General features: G+C 38.5%; 2 protein-coding genes across 4 annotated transcripts in view; both read right to left on the reverse strand.

The window, feature by feature from the left end:
• The window catches only part of LOC131074675 (probable protein phosphatase 2C 25), a 91,270-nt gene that overhangs the window by 22,222 nt on the left and 50,971 nt on the right, over positions 1-18,077 (reverse strand). The gene's annotated exons all lie outside the window — the stretch shown is intronic.
• Positions 489-4,386, reverse strand: LOC131875474 (uncharacterized). Of its 2 annotated transcripts, XM_059219843.1 has the most exons (4): positions 2,042-4,386; positions 1,598-1,933; positions 1,404-1,476; positions 489-1,301 (listed from the first exon to the last, which is right to left on the reverse strand). In XM_059219843.1, the coding sequence occupies exons 1-4, from the start codon at positions 3,374-3,376 to the stop codon at positions 1,279-1,281; spliced, it is 1,767 nt and encodes a 588-aa protein (XP_059075826.1). In that variant the 5' UTR covers positions 3,377-4,386; the 3' UTR covers positions 489-1,278. The 2 variants fall into 2 exon arrangements, with proteins under 2 accessions (XP_059075826.1, XP_059075825.1); XM_059219842.1 differs by lacking the exon at positions 489-1,301 and having other exon boundaries at positions 1,333-1,476.

The following is an 18,077-nucleotide window of genomic DNA, read 5'->3' on the forward strand; positions in this document are numbered from 1 at the left end:
AACTATACCCTGGGAAAACCTCCCTCTTGGAGGTGAAAAACCCAGCTAAATTCTCAGATCATATTAATCAATGAACAGTAGGTCTCTTTACAACTAGATTCAGCACATGAAGCATTTAGCACATCTGAATTAGGTGAGCATGTAACTTATCTGCAGTCACCAATGGAGTTCGCTGATGAATTGTAGACCTAAAGGTGAGTGTGGAGACCCTGGAAGATAGTTAGCTGCTACTGGAAGTGGTTCGCTATTTCAGGGTTATGAATCGCTGTCCCTTGAACCAGTTTGCACACCTTGAAATATGATTCGTTGTCCTTGTAATGTGAATTGCTGATGCTCATGAATGCTTCGCTGATAAATGATCTTGCTGAATGGAGAAGTTCGCTGAATGTATATAATGAATGCTCTCAACCATAGTTGAAACTCTCGGACTCGCCTCGGACTCGGACTCGTGAAAGACTCGCGAAAGACTCGGCAAAAAAAAAAACCGTAGTTTTACAAAAAAAAACATAAAGAAATTAATGCATTTAGAGAACATAAGTGCCATAATTGAAACATTACACATGTCATATGATCTACAAACACGCAATATTTGAAATTTCATCATTCATGGCAGCATATTCAAGTTTTGCAGCATATTCAAGTTTCAAGTTTCAACTCTAAAATGTATAATGGCAGCATAAGTATATAAATGTTCACAAAATTACATATAATGATATGTCCAACTCCAACTCCAAATGTGAAAAACAACAATGTGAATGAACAAACCAAAGAGAAGACTACATCTTCCTCTTTGTATTTTTCCTAATATAGCTCAATTTTTCAAGCCTTGAGCTAGAAGTAGTAGCAGTGGGTGTAGTGGTATCTAAATGGTGAGATGATTCTTCTTCAAAGTCAAAGTCCTCATCATCATCCTCATCTTTGTCCTCATCTTCATCCTCCATTTCATCCAATCTTGCTCCTTCTGCATCTTGTGCTGATTCTCTCTCTATTTCTGCAATTTCTTCTTCGGTAAGGACATCGTCACCATCATTTTGTTCGTTCATGGTCCAATCACCATATGGATCAATTTCATCCAAGTCAATGGCCTCATGTGAAACACCCTCCACCTGTCTAACTCGAAGGCGAAGGTTGTACCGAACAAATACTAGATCATTGAGCCGCTTTTGTGACAATCTATTTCTCTTCTTTGTGTGAATGCTCTCAAAGACACTCCAATTTCGTTCACACCCAGAAGCACTGCATGGCTGAGACAAAACACGGATAGCTATCTTTTGAAGATTAGGCATGCCAGCACCATAAATCTACAAAAAACATTTAGAAATATTAGAATTGAGAAAAAATTGTAACAATCAAGTTTGTAGGTTTTTTCTTGCACTATTGAACTAAGTTACTAAATTTTTTACCTGGTTGTTGTTTTCCTCTCCTATCAATTGCTAGTTGTGATGAGAAGAGTCTCCCCTCTGCACTTTTGTAGATCTTGAACAATGAACATTTCCAAATTCAGAAATAGATAGTCAAAGTGTCAAACTCAAATTCAATAATGAACATTTCCGAATTCATAAATAAAGATAGAGCAATTGCAAATGTCAAATCTCACCTCCAACTCATCAAGAACCTTGTCTCTCAACTCAGGATCAGGTGTCATCTTATCAATGCATGTAATAACACCTGCCATGACATCCTCATCAGCCCCAAATGAATCAGAGAAGTAGAATTTCGGGTTCAAAAAGTAGGCGAAGGCATGTATCGGTTGGTGGAGTTGGTTTGTCCACCTACGATCAATGATGCGCCAAAGGATTTCACATTTTCTTGTATTTCCACGATAGTAATGTGAAATGGCCTCTTTGGCCCTATCCATGGCCTCATAAATGAAACCCATTGGCATGCCCTCTCCATCCACCATACGAAGAACCCTCACCAAAGGTTCTGTCACCTAAAAAAAGGAAAAAAAAATTTAAATTAGTACAAAATCAACCCCTAAAAAATAAAATCAGCAAATAGACAAGATTGTATAAACTTTACTTTTGTGTTTGTTACTTACCGCAGTCAACTCCTCTCCACTTTTATTGAACCCTTCATCAAAAACAATGCTCACAATCTTCTCTGCTTCAGGTCTTTTGGAGTATGCAGACCCCAACCAAGCATCTGACACAAACATCTGCTTAAGATGAGGAATGGCACTAACAATGCTCTGCAAAGTGATGAAGTGGCTAGCAAATCGTGTCACTCCAGGTCGCACAAGGTCCTTGCCATTTGTGTGTTTTCTCATCAAAGCAAGCACCCAAGTATGGTTGTAGATGAATTTGGTGACACTTTTTGCATCTTCAACCACCTTCTTCACCCATCCAATCTTCCCAATGTCCTCTAGCACCAAGTCCAAGCAATGTGCAGCACAAGGACTCCATGTAATCGAAGGATGCCTCTCCATAAGCATTCTACCTGCAGATACATATGCAGCTGCGTTGTCCGTGATAATTTGGACAACATTCTCAACTCCAACTTCCCGAACCACACCATCCAATAGATTACACAAAGTCTCTGCATTTTTTATTTCATTTGAGGCATCAACAGACTTTATGAATACCATTGCACCATTTGAAGCCACCAAGAAGTTGAGAAGAGTCCTATTCCGTCCATCTGTCCATCCATCAGATAAAATGCTGCATCCTTTTCTCTTCCAATACCTTTTCTGATCATCAACCACACCTTGTGTATTTTGCACAGCTTTCTCTAGCAATGGCCCACTGAAGTCATGACCTGCTGGGGCCTTAAACCCCTTACCCGCAACTGTACATGCATTAACAAAACTTTCCCAATACACATTGTTTGCTGCATTGAAAGATAGATTATTGTAAAACCAAAAGTTTGAAACTGCTATCCGTGCTTGTTCATGCTTCTCTCTATTCCATCCTATACATTCAAGTGAAGGTTGTGCACCTGGAACATTGCGTGGTACAAAAAAATTAGGGTCTGATCTAACAGGAGTGCCACTAGCCTCACCCTCATTGTCACCAAAAGATGAAAGTGACTGACGACCCCAACTGTGACCAATGGAACCCGAAGTGGACAATGTGGGATTCATTGCAGCGGCCATGGCTTCTCTTATTTTTTGCCTTTCTTCCTTATGCATATCATTCTCAGCAAGAATGGCCTTCATCTCTCTAATAATTTCAGGAGTTGATTTGGGGCATGCCTCCACACCATATCCAGGTATTTGTGCAAGGTGGTATTTTAATCTATTGATTCCACCAGTCATCCATTTTGTACATTCGGTGCAAGTGACCTCCCCCTTTTTGCTTCCTGCAATCCCATATTTCCATGCTTTATCTCTTTGTCTTCCTGACCTTGGGGTTGCCCTTGGAGTTGAACTTGCCATTGCTGATTCAACATGAAAAAAAAAAAAATCAGCAGGGTTTTATGGAAAATCAACAAAAAAAATGACAATGAATCATTTGGGAAAAATAGCATTCAAAAAGAAGAAAAAAAAATGAGGAAATAACTTAGGAAAGAAAATAGAAAAAAATTTGGTAGCATATCCCCTTGTTTTTCAAGATTTTTTTCAGTTTCAAAATAATGAAATGATTCAAACGAAAAAAAAAAAGAAAGAGAAAAAATCCTTACCTAAATCTCTCTTGCTGTTTTTTTCTTCTTCCCTCTACTCCTTCAAACCCTACAAACCTGCTAAAACCAAACAACACTGAAAATGAAGTGAAAAATGAAAAAAAAATGCTCTTTTAACCCTTCACGGGCGTCTTTTTCTGGGCCTGCGAGCCCCTGCGAAAGACTCGCAAGTCCGAGCAAAAGACTCGAAGTGAAAAATGAAAAAAAATGCACTTTTAACCCTTCACGAGCGTCTTTTTCTGGGCCCGCGAGTCTTTCGCAGGGACTCGCCTGGACTCGCCTCGCGAGTCCTAGGCGAGTCGACTCGTGGCGCCAAAGGACTCGCGAGTCCGTGGCGAGTCCGTGGCGAGTTTTAAAACTATGCTCTCAACAACTCGAATATATAGGAGATAATACATTCTAATTTCCCTCTTGGTCGGCCTAGACGATTTTCCCGCCAAGAAGAACAAGTCTAGGTTAAGTACAAGTTACATGAATAGGTCGACCTATTTTGTGTTTACAAGTTACACATGTAATTCGCCCAAATAGGGCCTGCCATAATTCAAGTTACATAATATCCCAAATAGGCTAGGCCCATACACAATTAAATTTAAGGCCGAAGGCCACATTAAAATTTACCAAGCTAGGTCGGCCCAATCAAGGGATACGACCTAGCTACATTTTCAACACAAACACATGACTGGACATGAGAGTAAGTTCTTGACTCTCAAGAAATCCAATAGTGGAAATTCATCTGCAAAGTTAGCTGGAAAAGGTACTCTTATGTTGAATGATGGAAAGACTAAAGTTGAGAATGTGTTTTTTGTAGAAGGCTTAAAACACAATTTGCTTAGTGTTAGTCACTTGTGTGATCAAGGACATAGCTTAACCTTCAGTTCAGACTGTTGCAAAATTAGTAAAGATGGTGTTTAAATTGCTAATGCTAGTAGGGCAGAGAACAATTTGTACATTCTTGATGATATTAAGAGTGAAACTTGTTGTTTGAGTCTACTTGATGAATCTCAGTTGTGGCACAGGAGATTTGCACATATAAATTTTCATAGTCTTATTCAAATCAGCAGGAAGCAGTAAGAGACTTCCCTAAACTTACTAAACCATTTGACACCATGTGCAAGGATTGTCAATTGGGCAAACAAACTCGTAGGAGTTTAAAATCAAAGGAGTACTCTAGCACAAAGTCTTTAAAGCTGATACACACTGAATTGTGTGGTCTCACAAGAACTGCAAGCTTGCAAGGTGAAAAATACTTTATGCTTTTAATTGACGATTTCTCATGTATGACTTGGGATACCTTTTTGAAGGAAAAATCAAAGGCATTGGAGAAGTTCAAAGATTTTAAAGCTTTCGTAGAGAATGAGAAAGGTCTGAAAATCAAGTGCCTACTTTCAAACAATGGAGGTGAGTTTACCTCAAATGACTTTGTGAGGCAGTCCATACAGTTGTCTACATTCAGAATAGAGGTTTGATTAGAGCCAAGCACAACAAGTCACCTTCTGAACTATGGAATGGCAGGGGAAAGTTTGTTAAGAATTTTAATTTTTTTGGCAGCCCTTGTTATATTAAGAGAGATGAAGATAATTAGACAAATTCGATCCTAGAGCTAATGAAGGTATTTTTCTAGGATATTCTTCAAAAAGTAAGGCCTACAAATGTTTTAACAAGAGATAGCATAAGTTAGTTGAAAGTGCTAATGTTAAAGTTCATGAAATTGCTAACTCTGAAAAATTGCAAAGTTGTGATTATGACTTACAAAATGGTGAGGCTGAAAGCGCTGATAAGCAAACTTCTGCTAGTGTGCAAGTTGGGACAGCAAGTAACAATGTTGGAAATACCTCCAAAAATAGTCAAAATAAAGGAGTTGGTACACATTTAGAAGGTGAAACAGCCGATAATCAGTTTGGTACAGAAGATACGTCAGCTGGGCATACATCCCCACATGATCAAAATAGGACTACGATTAGAACCTCACTTAAGACTTCTTCTAGATTTGTTGAAAAGAATCATCCAATCAATCAAATCTTACAAGACGATAGATCTAGTGCAACAAGAAGGAATGTGAATTACTATGAGGATGCTGACATCTCCTTGTTGTCCATGATTGAACCAAAATTCTTTGGAGAGGCAACAGAAGACAAATCTTGGGTAGCTATTATGAAAGAAGAGTTAGATCAGATTCAAAAGAGTGGAACTTGGGAACTTGTCCCAAGGCCTAAGGACAAGAATGTGATTGGCACAAAGTGGGTCTTCGGGAATAAATTGAATGAGGATGGCCAAGTAGTGAGAAACAAGGCAAGGTTAATGTGTGAGAGATATGCCCAGGTTGAAGGAATTGATTTCGATGAAACTTTTGCTCATGTTTTGCTCATTTAGAGACAATTAGAATGTTTTTAGCTTTTGTCTCCTTTAAAGGTTTTAAAGTTTTTCAAATGGATATCAAATCTGCCTTCTTGAATGGAAATCTAAATGAAGAGAACAGCCTGATGGATTTGTATTATCAGCAAATCAAGATTATGTATGCAAGCTGAAAAAGGCCCTTTATGGCCTCAAACATGCTTGGTATGATAGGCTGGATTCTTATTTGCAACAGCAGGGATTCAAAGGAGGCATAGTGGATAACAACTTGTATGTTAAAGAGAAAGGTAAACATATGCTGATTATAGTTGTTTATGTTGATGATCTAATATTTGGTAGCGATTGTGAATAGATATGTCAGAACTTTGCTACCAACATAAAGTTGGAGTTTGAAATGTCAATGTTGGGAGAGCTATCTTTCTTCCTTGGGCTGCAAATTCATCAATCCAAGGAAGGTATTTTTATTTCCCAAACTAAATACATTAGAGAGATGTTGAAGAGATTTGAAATGGAAGATTGTACTCCTGTAAGCACTCTTATGGTGACTGGTTGCAAACTTAGTAAGGATGATGAATCTTTAGATGCTAATCAAACTCTTTACAGATCTATGATAGGAAGCTTGTCGTATGTTACACCCACTAGACCTGACATAATGCAAGCTATAGGATATGTTGCTAGATTCCAAGCTTCTCTTAAAGACACTCATGTTCATGTAGTTAAAAGAATTTTTAAGTATCTCAAAGGTACTATGGAGTATGTGCTTTGGTATCCTAGTTGAAATACGCTCAGTTGATAATAGGAAGAGCACAAATGGAGGTGCCTTCTTCCTTGGGAGGTGTTTAGTATCATGGCATAGTAAAAAGCAAGCATTTGTTTCTCTCTCAACAGCTTAAGCGGAATACATTGCAGCAGTGTCCTGCTGCACACTGGTTCTTTGGATGAAGCAGACATTGAAAGATATTAAGGTAGATTTCAGTCATCCTATTTCTATCTTCTGTGGTAATACGAGTGCCATCAACATATCTAAAAATCTTGTTTTGTACTCTAGAACTATATTTCTATCAAGTATCATTTCTTGCGAGAACAAGTTAGTAATTAGCAAGTTAAACTTGAATACGTTTCTACTAAAAATCAGATTGCAGATGTGTTTACTAAGCCCTTGCCAAGAGATACATTTGAAAAGCTGAGACAGTAGTTAGGAGTGGTTTCACTCCATCATTGAGGAGTTGTATTGCTCAAGGGGATTATCTATTGCGTTATTTTATGTCCCTTTGCAGGTTTTATTACAGATTTGTATCAGTTTTTGTTTATTTGCAGATGTGTATGTCATTGATGTCAAACGGGGAGCAAGATCTCAGGGGGAGAAGTATTATTTTTTTGGTTTCAGGAGGTTGCAAAAAGAGTTGGAGTTGCCATCAATGACAAAGGGGGAGTTTGTTGGAATTTTTGTCATTGGTATCAAAGGTTATCTAGGCTTGTCAAGTTGCTGATTATTCATTATGGCCTATTTGAGTTGTTGCCTTTTTGTTTTGAGTTGCTTGTTTGCCTTCTTGAGGTGCTTGTATGCTTGTTGGAGTTACTTGGTTCTTTGGTTCAGCAATGTGTGTGTCTGCATCAGCTCCTTGTATGCGTGCTTGTCGTGATCAGCAGCTTAGTCATACCTTTTTGCCACATCATCAATCAAGATTGATATGGAGTTTGTTTGGTTGGCATTCACTTCTCCTTGTGGAATACTTTCTTTATGGAGGCAGCAGAATAATTGAAGATGGGTCTTGAATATTGTTAAGTGAATTAACTTTGGGTGCCATTGGATTATCTTTTGTTTTGGTGCTCTGTCCATACGTTACAAATTTTAATCATTATCAGTATGCATGGACACCTATGTTTGATGAAAATTGACTCTGCCTTTGTGGTCAGCATTGATGCAATGGTCAGAAACGTCTTTTTTAGAATACAGGAGGTTGTGGGTGGCCTACTTTTGATATTTTGGAGCTGTTGTTTTTTTAAGAGTATCGGGAGTGTAAATTTGAAATCAGAAAATCAATTTAAGATGGAGTGCGAATTTATTATTTTTTGTGTGTGTAAAATATACACATCATGGGTAATCAAAACTTGCGTTCTAACAGAATCTGGGTAGTTTGAATGTGAACAAGGGCGTTATGATTAGTGCGGAAGTTTTTTTTGATATGATATTGTTCTTTGGGAATAAAACAAGATGAACATGTGCCATGATAGTTAAGGAATATTAAAAATCACAGTTGAAGAGCATGCTGGGATTGCCATGAACTAATAGAATTGGAGGTGTTGAATATTACCAGTGCGTGAGGAGGTCGATGGAAAAAATGTTTTAGTGCTAGTGAGTCGAAAAAAAAGAGTTTTATCACATATAACATTCTGTTTTTTTTTTTGTTTTTTTAAATCTTCATGTCTGGAATTGATTCAAAAAATGGTGGAAGACTATGAAAGGCGATACACTTTATTGAAGCTAGACAAATTAAGAATATTCAAAAAAGTCATTATAACTTAGTGGAGGTTAAAAAATAAATTGAATGAATGATTCAATAATCGGATGACTACATTGAACGATATACACACGTATATATAGAGGTTACAAAACGATGTTCTATAATTAGAACATAACGTTAAAGTAAAAGATTAAAGAGCTAAAAGTTAAATTAAGCTTAAAAGCTAATTACCTAAAAAGAAAAAGCTAAATGCTAAATAAAGCTTAAAAGCTAAATGACCATTAAACAAGGAACTAAATATAGGTGACTAAAATATAATTAAATATTCTAATACCCTCCCTTAATGGTCATGCTATCTATCACACCAAGCTGCCCTCTAAATTTGAGAAACTTTGCCGGGTTCAAAGACTTGGTGAGGATATCTGCAGTCTGATCTTCTGTAGGAATGTACTGCAATATCACTGATCCATCTTCAACATGATGGCCGATGAAATGACAATGAAGCTTCACATGCTTTGTCCGCTCATGGAAGACTAGATTTTTGGCTAATTTTAGAACCCCTTGATTATCACAAAACAAGGGAGTAGATCCTGGTTGAGACATTTGCATGTCTGCAAGCATCCTACGTAGCCAAATTGCCTCACATGCTGCCTTAACAATTCCCCAATACTCTGCTTCGGTCGAGGAAAGAGCTATTCCCTATTGCTTCTTGCTGGTCCATGTGACTGCACCTGTACCCAAGCTGAAAACATACCCAGAAGTTGACTTTCTGTCATCAACACAACCTGCCCAATCTGAGTCTGTAAAACCAACCAGCCTAGGATCTTTGCTTCTGCTGTACAGAATGCCAAAATCAGGAGTGCCCTTCACATATCTAAGCACACGCTTCGCTGCAACCCAATGTTCAACTTTTGGGGCTGACATGAAGCGAGAAATATAGCTCACAACATAATTGATGTCAGGTCTAGTGGCGGTGAGATAGATGAGGCTGCCCACTAGTTGCCTGAATGAAGACTCATCCACTACAGGTGAATCTGATTTGGTTGATAATTTGAGCCCTATCTCCATAGGTGTAGATGCAAGTTTACAATCTTGCATTTGAAACTTATCTAGTAGGCTCTTGGCATACTTTGACTGAGAAATGAATATGTGGCTATCAATCTGCCAAACTTCTACACCGAGACAATAATGGAGAAGTCCCAAATCTGTCATATCAAAATGCTGACACAAATTCTGTTTGACCTGCATGATCAAATGTGCTGCACTGCTAGTAATGATGAGATCATCAACATAGACTACTAGAAATAGAATATCATCACTAGTATGTTTGACATACAAATTGGGATCTGAAGGACTCCTCTAAAAGCCTTGATCAATCAAGTACTTATCAATTTTGATGTACCATGCATGAGGAGCCTGTTTGAGGCCATAGAGTGCTTTGACTAGTCTACATACCTGGTGTTCCTTACCGGCAACCTTGAAACCTGGAGGTTGCGTCATGTAGACTTCCTCCTACAAATCACCATTGAGAAAGGCACTCTTGACATCCATTTGATGGACTTTCCATCCAAATTGAGCTGAGAGAGCGAGGACAAGCCTAATGGTACTCATCTTGGCTGTGGGAGCAAATGTCTCCTCATAGTCAATGCCCTCCTTCTGTGAAAACCCTTTTGCCACCAACCAAGCCTTGTACTTATCAAGGCTCCCATCAGCTTTATACTTGACTTTAAACACCCATTTGCAGCCAATGGGCTTCTTTCCTGGAGGAAGATCGGACAATACCCAAGTGTTGTTTTTCAGAAGACTATCTTGCTCCACTGCCATAGCCTTTTCCCATTCAAGTACACCTTTAGCCTCTGTATATGTTTGAGGCTCATAAATACTATGAATGTTGGCCATAAGAGCAAAATTAATTGTGTGTTGCTTGCTCTTACCTCTAACTGATCTACCCTCAATGAGCTCATCATCATGAAGATCACCAATGGTCTTGGCCCACCACTTAGGCCGGAGAGTAGAAGTACCAACATCTGCTGCAGGATGAAGAGTGCCTGGAATATCTGGAGCAAGCTCCTCTGGATGTGGATCGAGAAGATCCTGAGGAAAGTCAGGGGGTGCAATGTCATGCCTGGGAGACCCCACAACTTCAGAGTCAACTAAATCCCTCCCATCAGATGGAGCTAAGGGAGGACGAACACCCATACTGACAACCTTTGGAGGGTGATCCTCAGTGCTCAAATCAGGAGAGGAAGGCTGAAAAGGCCCTCTTTTTTCATCAAATACTACATCTCGACTGAATATGAGGTGATTAGTGTCTATATCAACCAACTGATATGCCTTGTGGTTGTCACTGTAGCCGATGAACATCAATTTATGACTCTTTGGATCCAGTTTGGTGCACGTGGCATCTGGAATCCAAACATAAGTTGTAGAGCCAAAAACTTTCAAATAACTGATTTTAAGCTTCCTACCAGACCAAGCTTCCTCTGGAGTCATCTTCTTAGCGGCCTTTGTGGGAGACCGGTTCAGAAGGTAGACTGCAGTGAAGACGGCTTCCGCCCAAAAGTGTTTTGGAACATTTCTATGCTCCAACATAGACCGAGCCATCTCAGTGACTGTACGGTTCCTGCGCTCAACAACACCGTTTTGCTGTGGGGTGTAAGGTGTGGTAAGCTGATGCTTAATGCCATGTGATGCACAAAAGTTGGTGAACTCTATAGAACAAAATTCCCCTCCATTGTCGGACCAAAGAGTGACTATCTGACAGCTAGACTCTTTTTCCACTCAGGCCTTAAACGTTTGAAACATGGTGAACACCTCTGATTTCTGCTTAAGAAAATAAACCCACATGCGTCTACTGAAATCATCAACAAATAATAGAAAATACCTGCATCCAGTGATGGATGGAGTGTCCAGTGACGGATGGAGTGTTCATGGGACCACAAATGTCTACATGAACGAGCTGCAAGACCTTGGATGCTCTCCAAGCGTCTCCATCTGAAAACGAAGTCCTATGCTGCTTTCCAGCTTGACACGTTCCGCAAACTCCATGATTTTGAGTTTGAATCTCAGGTAATCCTACGACTAGATCCTCTCGAACCAACTGAGAGAGATAGTGGACATTGAGATGCCCATATCACTGATGCCAAAGAGTGTTGATGGAAGTACTCCTAACTGCCATGGCGAGCTCCTGAGAACCAGTAGAATCAACAAGTCTATAAAGACCATGATCCTCAATACCAACTACAATTGTAGTGCGAGTCTCCCTGTCAACAATGTTGCACTTGTGCAACCCGAAGACGACATCCAGTTGTGGTGAATGCTGCATAATCTGATTGACTGACAGTAGATTGAGCTTCATACCAGGTACAAAGTATACATTGAGGAATATTAAATCCCTCCCACCAGATGAAATCTGAACGTTGCCCTTGCCGACAACAGTATAATCTTCGCCTCCACCAAAGATCACTGAATCAGTGAAAGGCATGTACTCTGTAAACCAATCCCGACGATGTGTGAAATGTCGAGAGGCTCTAGAGTCAATGTACCAATCTGATGATTGAACATCATCAGAGGAGGTTTGGGCAATGAACGCATAGAAGGCAGATTCCTTCTGATCAGGATGCATGGCAGAATTGGCTTTCTGCTTGGACCCTCCCTGTTTGGATTGCTGGGATGCTATCAATTTCCGGCAATCTTTCACCAAATGGCCATATATATGACAGTAGGAACACTGTAAGCTCTTCTTTTTGGAAGACTGTTGAGGTTGACCTTTATACTTATGTGAAGTTGAGACTGTGAAAGCCTGTTCAGTGGATGAACTAGCGCTGCTTCCAAACTGTTGCTTCCATCGATCCTGTTGTAGCAGCTTGTTGCAAAGATCAGGAAACTTCAAATCAACACTAGTAGAGGAGATATTGAGCGTATCAATGAAATGCTCGTAAGATCTGGGAAGGCTTTTCAGCGTGATCACTACCATATCCTCTTCCACCATGGTTCGGCCTATAGCTTCTAACTAATCACGGATGTCCTTGATCTTCGTAAGATGACTTCTCATCCATCATGATAGAAAACAACATATTCTTCAGAAAGAAAGCTCGGCTCTTGTCGGAAATCATGATGTTGGTTAATGATGCCATCATGGAAATCAAGGTTGATCAAGGTCAACTAAGTGAAAGCAAGGGACAGAAGAACCTGATTTTTAAAAAAATCAGAATAGAAGCAGCTGCTGAAAAAACTGAAACCCTATAGGAGAATTCTGGCACGAATTCCAAGGCATGAATTTCGAGGTTTGGAAGAAACCCAAAAATTAAAATTTTCTGCACACTTAAAACAGCATAAATGGTGCCCAAAAAAAAACAGCAAAAATCCCAATGTTCACAGAAATAGCAGAAATTGTGAACTGTTTTTAAATTCCAAGGCAAATTTGCTGGCACAAAATTCGAGGTGTGGAAAACGAGACACCCAGAAAAATTTGAGGCCAACTTAGAAAAGCTCTCGAAAAACCTACCAAGAATCTGAAAATAGATGCAGATCCGATGGCTCAAAAATCGAGGCACGGAAAACGATGCACCCAAAAAAATCTGACAATGACCTAGTTGAAGTCTCAAAAAACCAACCAAGAATCTGCAACCAAAATAAAATTTCGACTTGAACTGAAGGGTCAAAACCCTAGTCGAAAATTGCAGAAACCCTAGGAAAATTTTCAACCTGCAAAAAAAAATCTGCTCTTTCAAAAAAAAAAAAACAGTTTTAAAAAAATCTCTTCAATAAAAACTTCAAAAAATTTCGAAATTTTTAATTTCCATGCTCTGATACCATGAAAAATAAATTGAATGAATGATTCAATAATCGGATGACTACATTGAACGATATACACGTATATATAGAGGTTACAAGACGATGTTCTAATTATATAATTAGAACATAACGTTAAAGTAAAAGATTAAAGAGCTAAAAGCTAAATTAAACTTAAAAGCTAATTAACTAAAAAGAAAAAGCTAAATGCTAAATAAAGCTTAAAAGCTAATTAACTAAAAAGAAAAAGCTAAATGCTAAATAAAGCTTAAAAACTAATTAACTAAAAAGCTAAATGACCATTAAACAAGGAACTAAATATAGGTGACTAAAATATAATAGAGGTCGTGGGTTGTTATTTCTGCCTTATGTAATGAATGGAAATGTCTGTGTGCCGTATCTGTTTTTGTGTGGAAATCAGAGTGGTGTGTGTTGTGTTTTGAAGAAAAGAGCTATCGCAGATATATATAGAAATGCATTAATAACTTGGGCAGTGAAAAAAAGTTTGCTGAATAAGAATTCGAAGAGTATGATCGAGGAGTGCTTAGGAGTTTGCTCATAGCCTTTTTTTTTTTTAGAAATAAAAAATAGAAGTTTTTTTTTGTTAGATAGCTGGAGGCTTGCTGGAAGAGTCAAAAACTAGAGACGGAAAATATGCCTAAATTGACTAAGGGGTACAGAGACAGTGCTTCAAAAGGATAAGGGTTGGAGCTCTCTTTGAGGTTGGTGCCTCATCAATTCAGAGTTGGTGCTCTTACAGAGTTTGGTGCCTTAGTTGTGCAGAGTTGGTGCTCTTGGAGAGTGGATGCTCTCAATGAGTTGTAGCTCACTTATGTAATCTGGGTTGTAGCCTATTATTTTGAAGTGAATTGAATCCTTTGATGCTATGGTTTTTTACCCGAAAGGGTTTTCCACAAGAAACGCTTGTGTTTTCTTCTTGCTGGTTGTTCTCTGAATCTGTTTTGACTACATATTGATTTTAAAGTTTTAAATTCATGAAATACTGATTCCCCTCCCCCTTCCCCCCCTCTCAGTATTTCTTGTGTTTCTCACCCTGCTGATGTAAATTTTCTGATTTGAAATTTCCCAATGTTCTTTCAATTGTTTGCAATGTTCATGTGGAAATTTTACATTCAAATAAGCATATCGATAGCAATAAATGCATGGAAAAGATCTGCTGTCATGAAGGTCTGAAAACTACATTCATTACAATTGCTACTCATAATTTTGGAAGAAAATAATAAGTTTGAGACATCATTACATGAAAAATATATGCATAAAAGTTACAACATGAGTACCTTGGAAAATTATAACCTTCCAATAGCAAATCGAGCTATGTGATCAATGAGAGCTCAATCACAGATAACTGCAACTACTGCAGAAGCAACAGTCCCAAACTTCATGAATTGATACCACTAAACTCCAAAACTGCCTCTTGCCTTCAACGATATTCACTCAGCTTACTCCAACTATTCAAATCAGTCTCACAGAGGCATTAAAGGCTGCTCATTAAGGTCTGAACCATAGAGTAGAAAAGAATAGATCTGATAATTGCATGAACACCTTCGGCTACAACATAAAGACTCCAGCTCTAACCTCCCAAACACCCCAAGGTAACGTTCAAGTATTCACCAACATAGAAACTAAACCTCCAACTGTTTTATCACCTCCATAGAGGTCTGAAATGAATTTATGCAGGTCTGTAATTACAACAGCGGCAGTCACTAATTCTGTTCAAGGGTCCCAAAGAGGGATGGCTAGGCATGAATCCACACAACACAGTCCAAACATTTCACCAAGACCTCAAGCTGATGTGCAGCAGTTCATAGCGTCATACTCTCCACAAGGAATTGCAAAAACTTCACCAAAACTTAAAGGAACACCAGGAAGGTCACACGTGGGAATCCCCAACAATGGCAGCCTGCAGGGATGGGTGATTTGCTCTATAAAATCAAAGCCAACCGAAAACCCTTTGGAAGTACATGGAAAGGGGATGCCTACAGTTGAAGATCACTCAGCAACAATACCCACAAAAAGTTCATCAAACCCTAGTCTTCAATGTGCATTTTGAGGGTTTTGACCAACATTATGAAGGGTACAGGCCTGGAATAAACTCTGCAAACAACTCTGAAAACCACACCAAAAACTTCACAATCAGCTCAACTCAAAAATCTTCATTTTCTCTAAAAATCTAAATCTAAACTTCATTATAAACTTCTGTGTTTCTCGAGTGAAAACAGTAGCCCAGCTAGGGTGGGTCTCTCACCACCAAAACCAGCAGATTGAAGAGGTTTTTCGTCCTCAACAACACCCAAAAGAAATTCCTTTGTTCATTCCAACAAAATTTTGTTATGTGTGCAAACTTTGTATGAAGAAATGAGAGCCCAAACTCCAATTTATAGAGTTTGAAGGGAATTAGAGCCTTTTTAAAAATTTAAATATTTAATTTCTCTCAAAAAAGCTCTCAATAAGCTTTTAAAAACAAGTTTTATTACCCCCACAACCTAGGCATCCAACTTTGGAATCAACACTTAGCACTTTATTATTTAACACTAAAGTGAATAATTTGAAGTCACTTTATAACTCTAATGTAAATACTAAATATTGAAATAATATCTATCACCTTATGAAACTTGCCAAAACACTAGTAATAGAAATCTGATCATGCTAGAACATAACCAAAGCTGAAAGATGATAACTAATGTTGACATAAACACATACTATAAATAGCAGTGTTCTCTGAAAACCATAGAGAACAAACCCAGAAAAACCCAGAAAGATCAATGCCATGAAAACACTTACTATAAATAGCAGTGTTCTCCAAGGACCAAAGAGAACAAATGCAAAAAAAACAAAAAGAAAGGTTCTATGCAAGCACTTACTATAAATAGAAGTGTGCTCCAAGGACCAAACAGAACAAAACCTAGAAAACCCAGAAAGATTGGCACCATGCAATAACTTACTATAAATAGCAATGTTCTTCGAGGATTGAGAAGAACAAATCCAAAAAAACCCAAATATATGCATATGCCAAAAGAGCACTTACTATAAATAATAGTTGTTGTCGAAAACCAATAAAATTGATTGAGCTCTCATCAAGAACATTGGAACTCTCCCAACGCATCCGGAAACCTATGTAAAACCCTCAAAATTGGCCATGTAATGTCCCCTTCTTAGCTAGAATCAACAAATCAAGATCAGTCTATTAACGAAGTCCTCGTAGAACGATAAGGACAAGCAAAGGACACTGAACTGTTGATTTTCTCCTATGGAGTCAGTCGAAAGTATTGTTATCTCCAAGTTGCCAGTCTAAAGTTGCATTAAATCCTAGAATATCTCCCTCAAAGGCATACATGAGTCTAGAGAGAGAGTGAGGTGCTTCCTTGCCAGGTATCCATGAGGAGAGAGAAAAAAAGCAAATTAAAGGACATATTGAAGTTGATGCATAGAATTTCATAATCTCTCCTTGGATCACTTAAAACATATTTATAATATTAAGTTTCACCTTTCCTATGTACCTACTCCTAGTGAGAGAGTGAATGGGGAAGAGAGATAAAAGGTTGGTATAAGTGGCGAAAACATATAACATAAAGTGTACGTCCTAAGTGGGAGAATTGTTATGAGGATAAAGTAACTATTATTTAATTCATTAAATTTGATTGAGGTGTTAGGGTTTCAACCCTAATTAGGGCGACTTGAGGAAAGGTTTTTAAAGGTCAATGGAGACTCATTTCTTATTCATGTTTTTGCTGATAATTATTTCTGCCTCCTTGTAGAGCTTATCAACCTTAGGGTTTTGAAGACCTTGGAGACGGAAACCTCCATTGTTCTTGTACATCTACAGCTGTGAGAGACCAGCCAAGGGTGTGAGGAGGAACTCCATATCAGGGGTTTCCATTGAGCTTCAAAGAAAATAAGTTTTGGTTTGTAAATCTGAAGCCACCTACTTGCTAGTGTGTGTGGTCGTACTTTCTTGTTTTGGAAGGTTTGGTACTGTGTTTTGAAACATCTTTGCACAAGGATATATTGGCAGCATATGAGAGTGAGCTGTGTGAAGACTTGGCAGCAGTTTGAAGAAACTTTGGATTAGCTGAAGAAGTTCGCATAAGTGGCTGAGTGAGGTGGCTGCTTGGCAGGCCAACCCCCTCTACAGCACTTTAGGAGATCATCTTTATCATAAACTTCATTCAAATCAGTCCATTTCTATCAAACAATCATCTCCAACAACAGCAAACGAGTTTAGGAAGGTTGCAGCAGTTGAAAAGGGCATCAAATTCATAAAATCAGACCCTCATCATGCCATATTGACTAAGGGTTTTGGAGTGTACAACAAACTCCTACTTAAGGGGAAACTTCAGTCTATACACTCTAACACTATCACCATCAGCAAACTATCATATGACAGCAGTTTGGAGAGAAAGGAATCAGATTTCTGATCTCTGTGAGTCTTTTTCTGAGTAAGCAACTCATTTTCTGAGTGAGCTCCTTAATTGTGTGCTACATCTGGAGTTCAACTTTTCCTCCTCAAAACTATCGGGTGCTCTTCTTCTACTGTTCAAAATTTCAGTGTCCCAGAGAGGGTGGGACATTATAGGCCAACACTTGCAGAACAAAATGGTGTAAAAATGGGAACATTATAGTTAATATAGTTTCTTGATCTAGACACACCAAAATTACATAAAAGCTATTTTTCTCAAAGAACACAAAAGTAATTTTGCCAAAAGAAATTTTTAACTTCCTTGTATCTGTATGTTAATATTTAATCATTGACTAATTTAACCAGGTATTGTAGCATATACAGGGTTTTGTCAACCCTTGCCTGATGCAAGACTCCCATCAACTCAT

This window comes from Cryptomeria japonica, chromosome 4 (assembly GCF_030272615.1).
Source record: "Cryptomeria japonica chromosome 4, Sugi_1.0, whole genome shotgun sequence".
NCBI lineage: Eukaryota > Viridiplantae > Streptophyta > Pinopsida > Cupressales > Cupressaceae > Cryptomeria > Cryptomeria japonica.

Coding starts and splice junctions, on each gene's coding strand:
- LOC131875474 (XM_059219842.1), bottom strand. CDS start 3,376: ATGGCAAGTTCAACTCCAAGGGCAACCCCAAGGTCAGGAAGACAAAGA. Junction 1,934..2,041: donor GTGGAGAGGAGTTGACTGCG/GTAAGTAACAAA, acceptor TCCTTTTTTTAG/GTGACAGAACCTTTGGTGAG. Junction 1,477..1,597: donor AGGTTCTTGATGAGTTGGAG/GTGAGATTTGAC, acceptor TCATTGTTCAAG/ATCTACAAAAGTGCAGAGGG.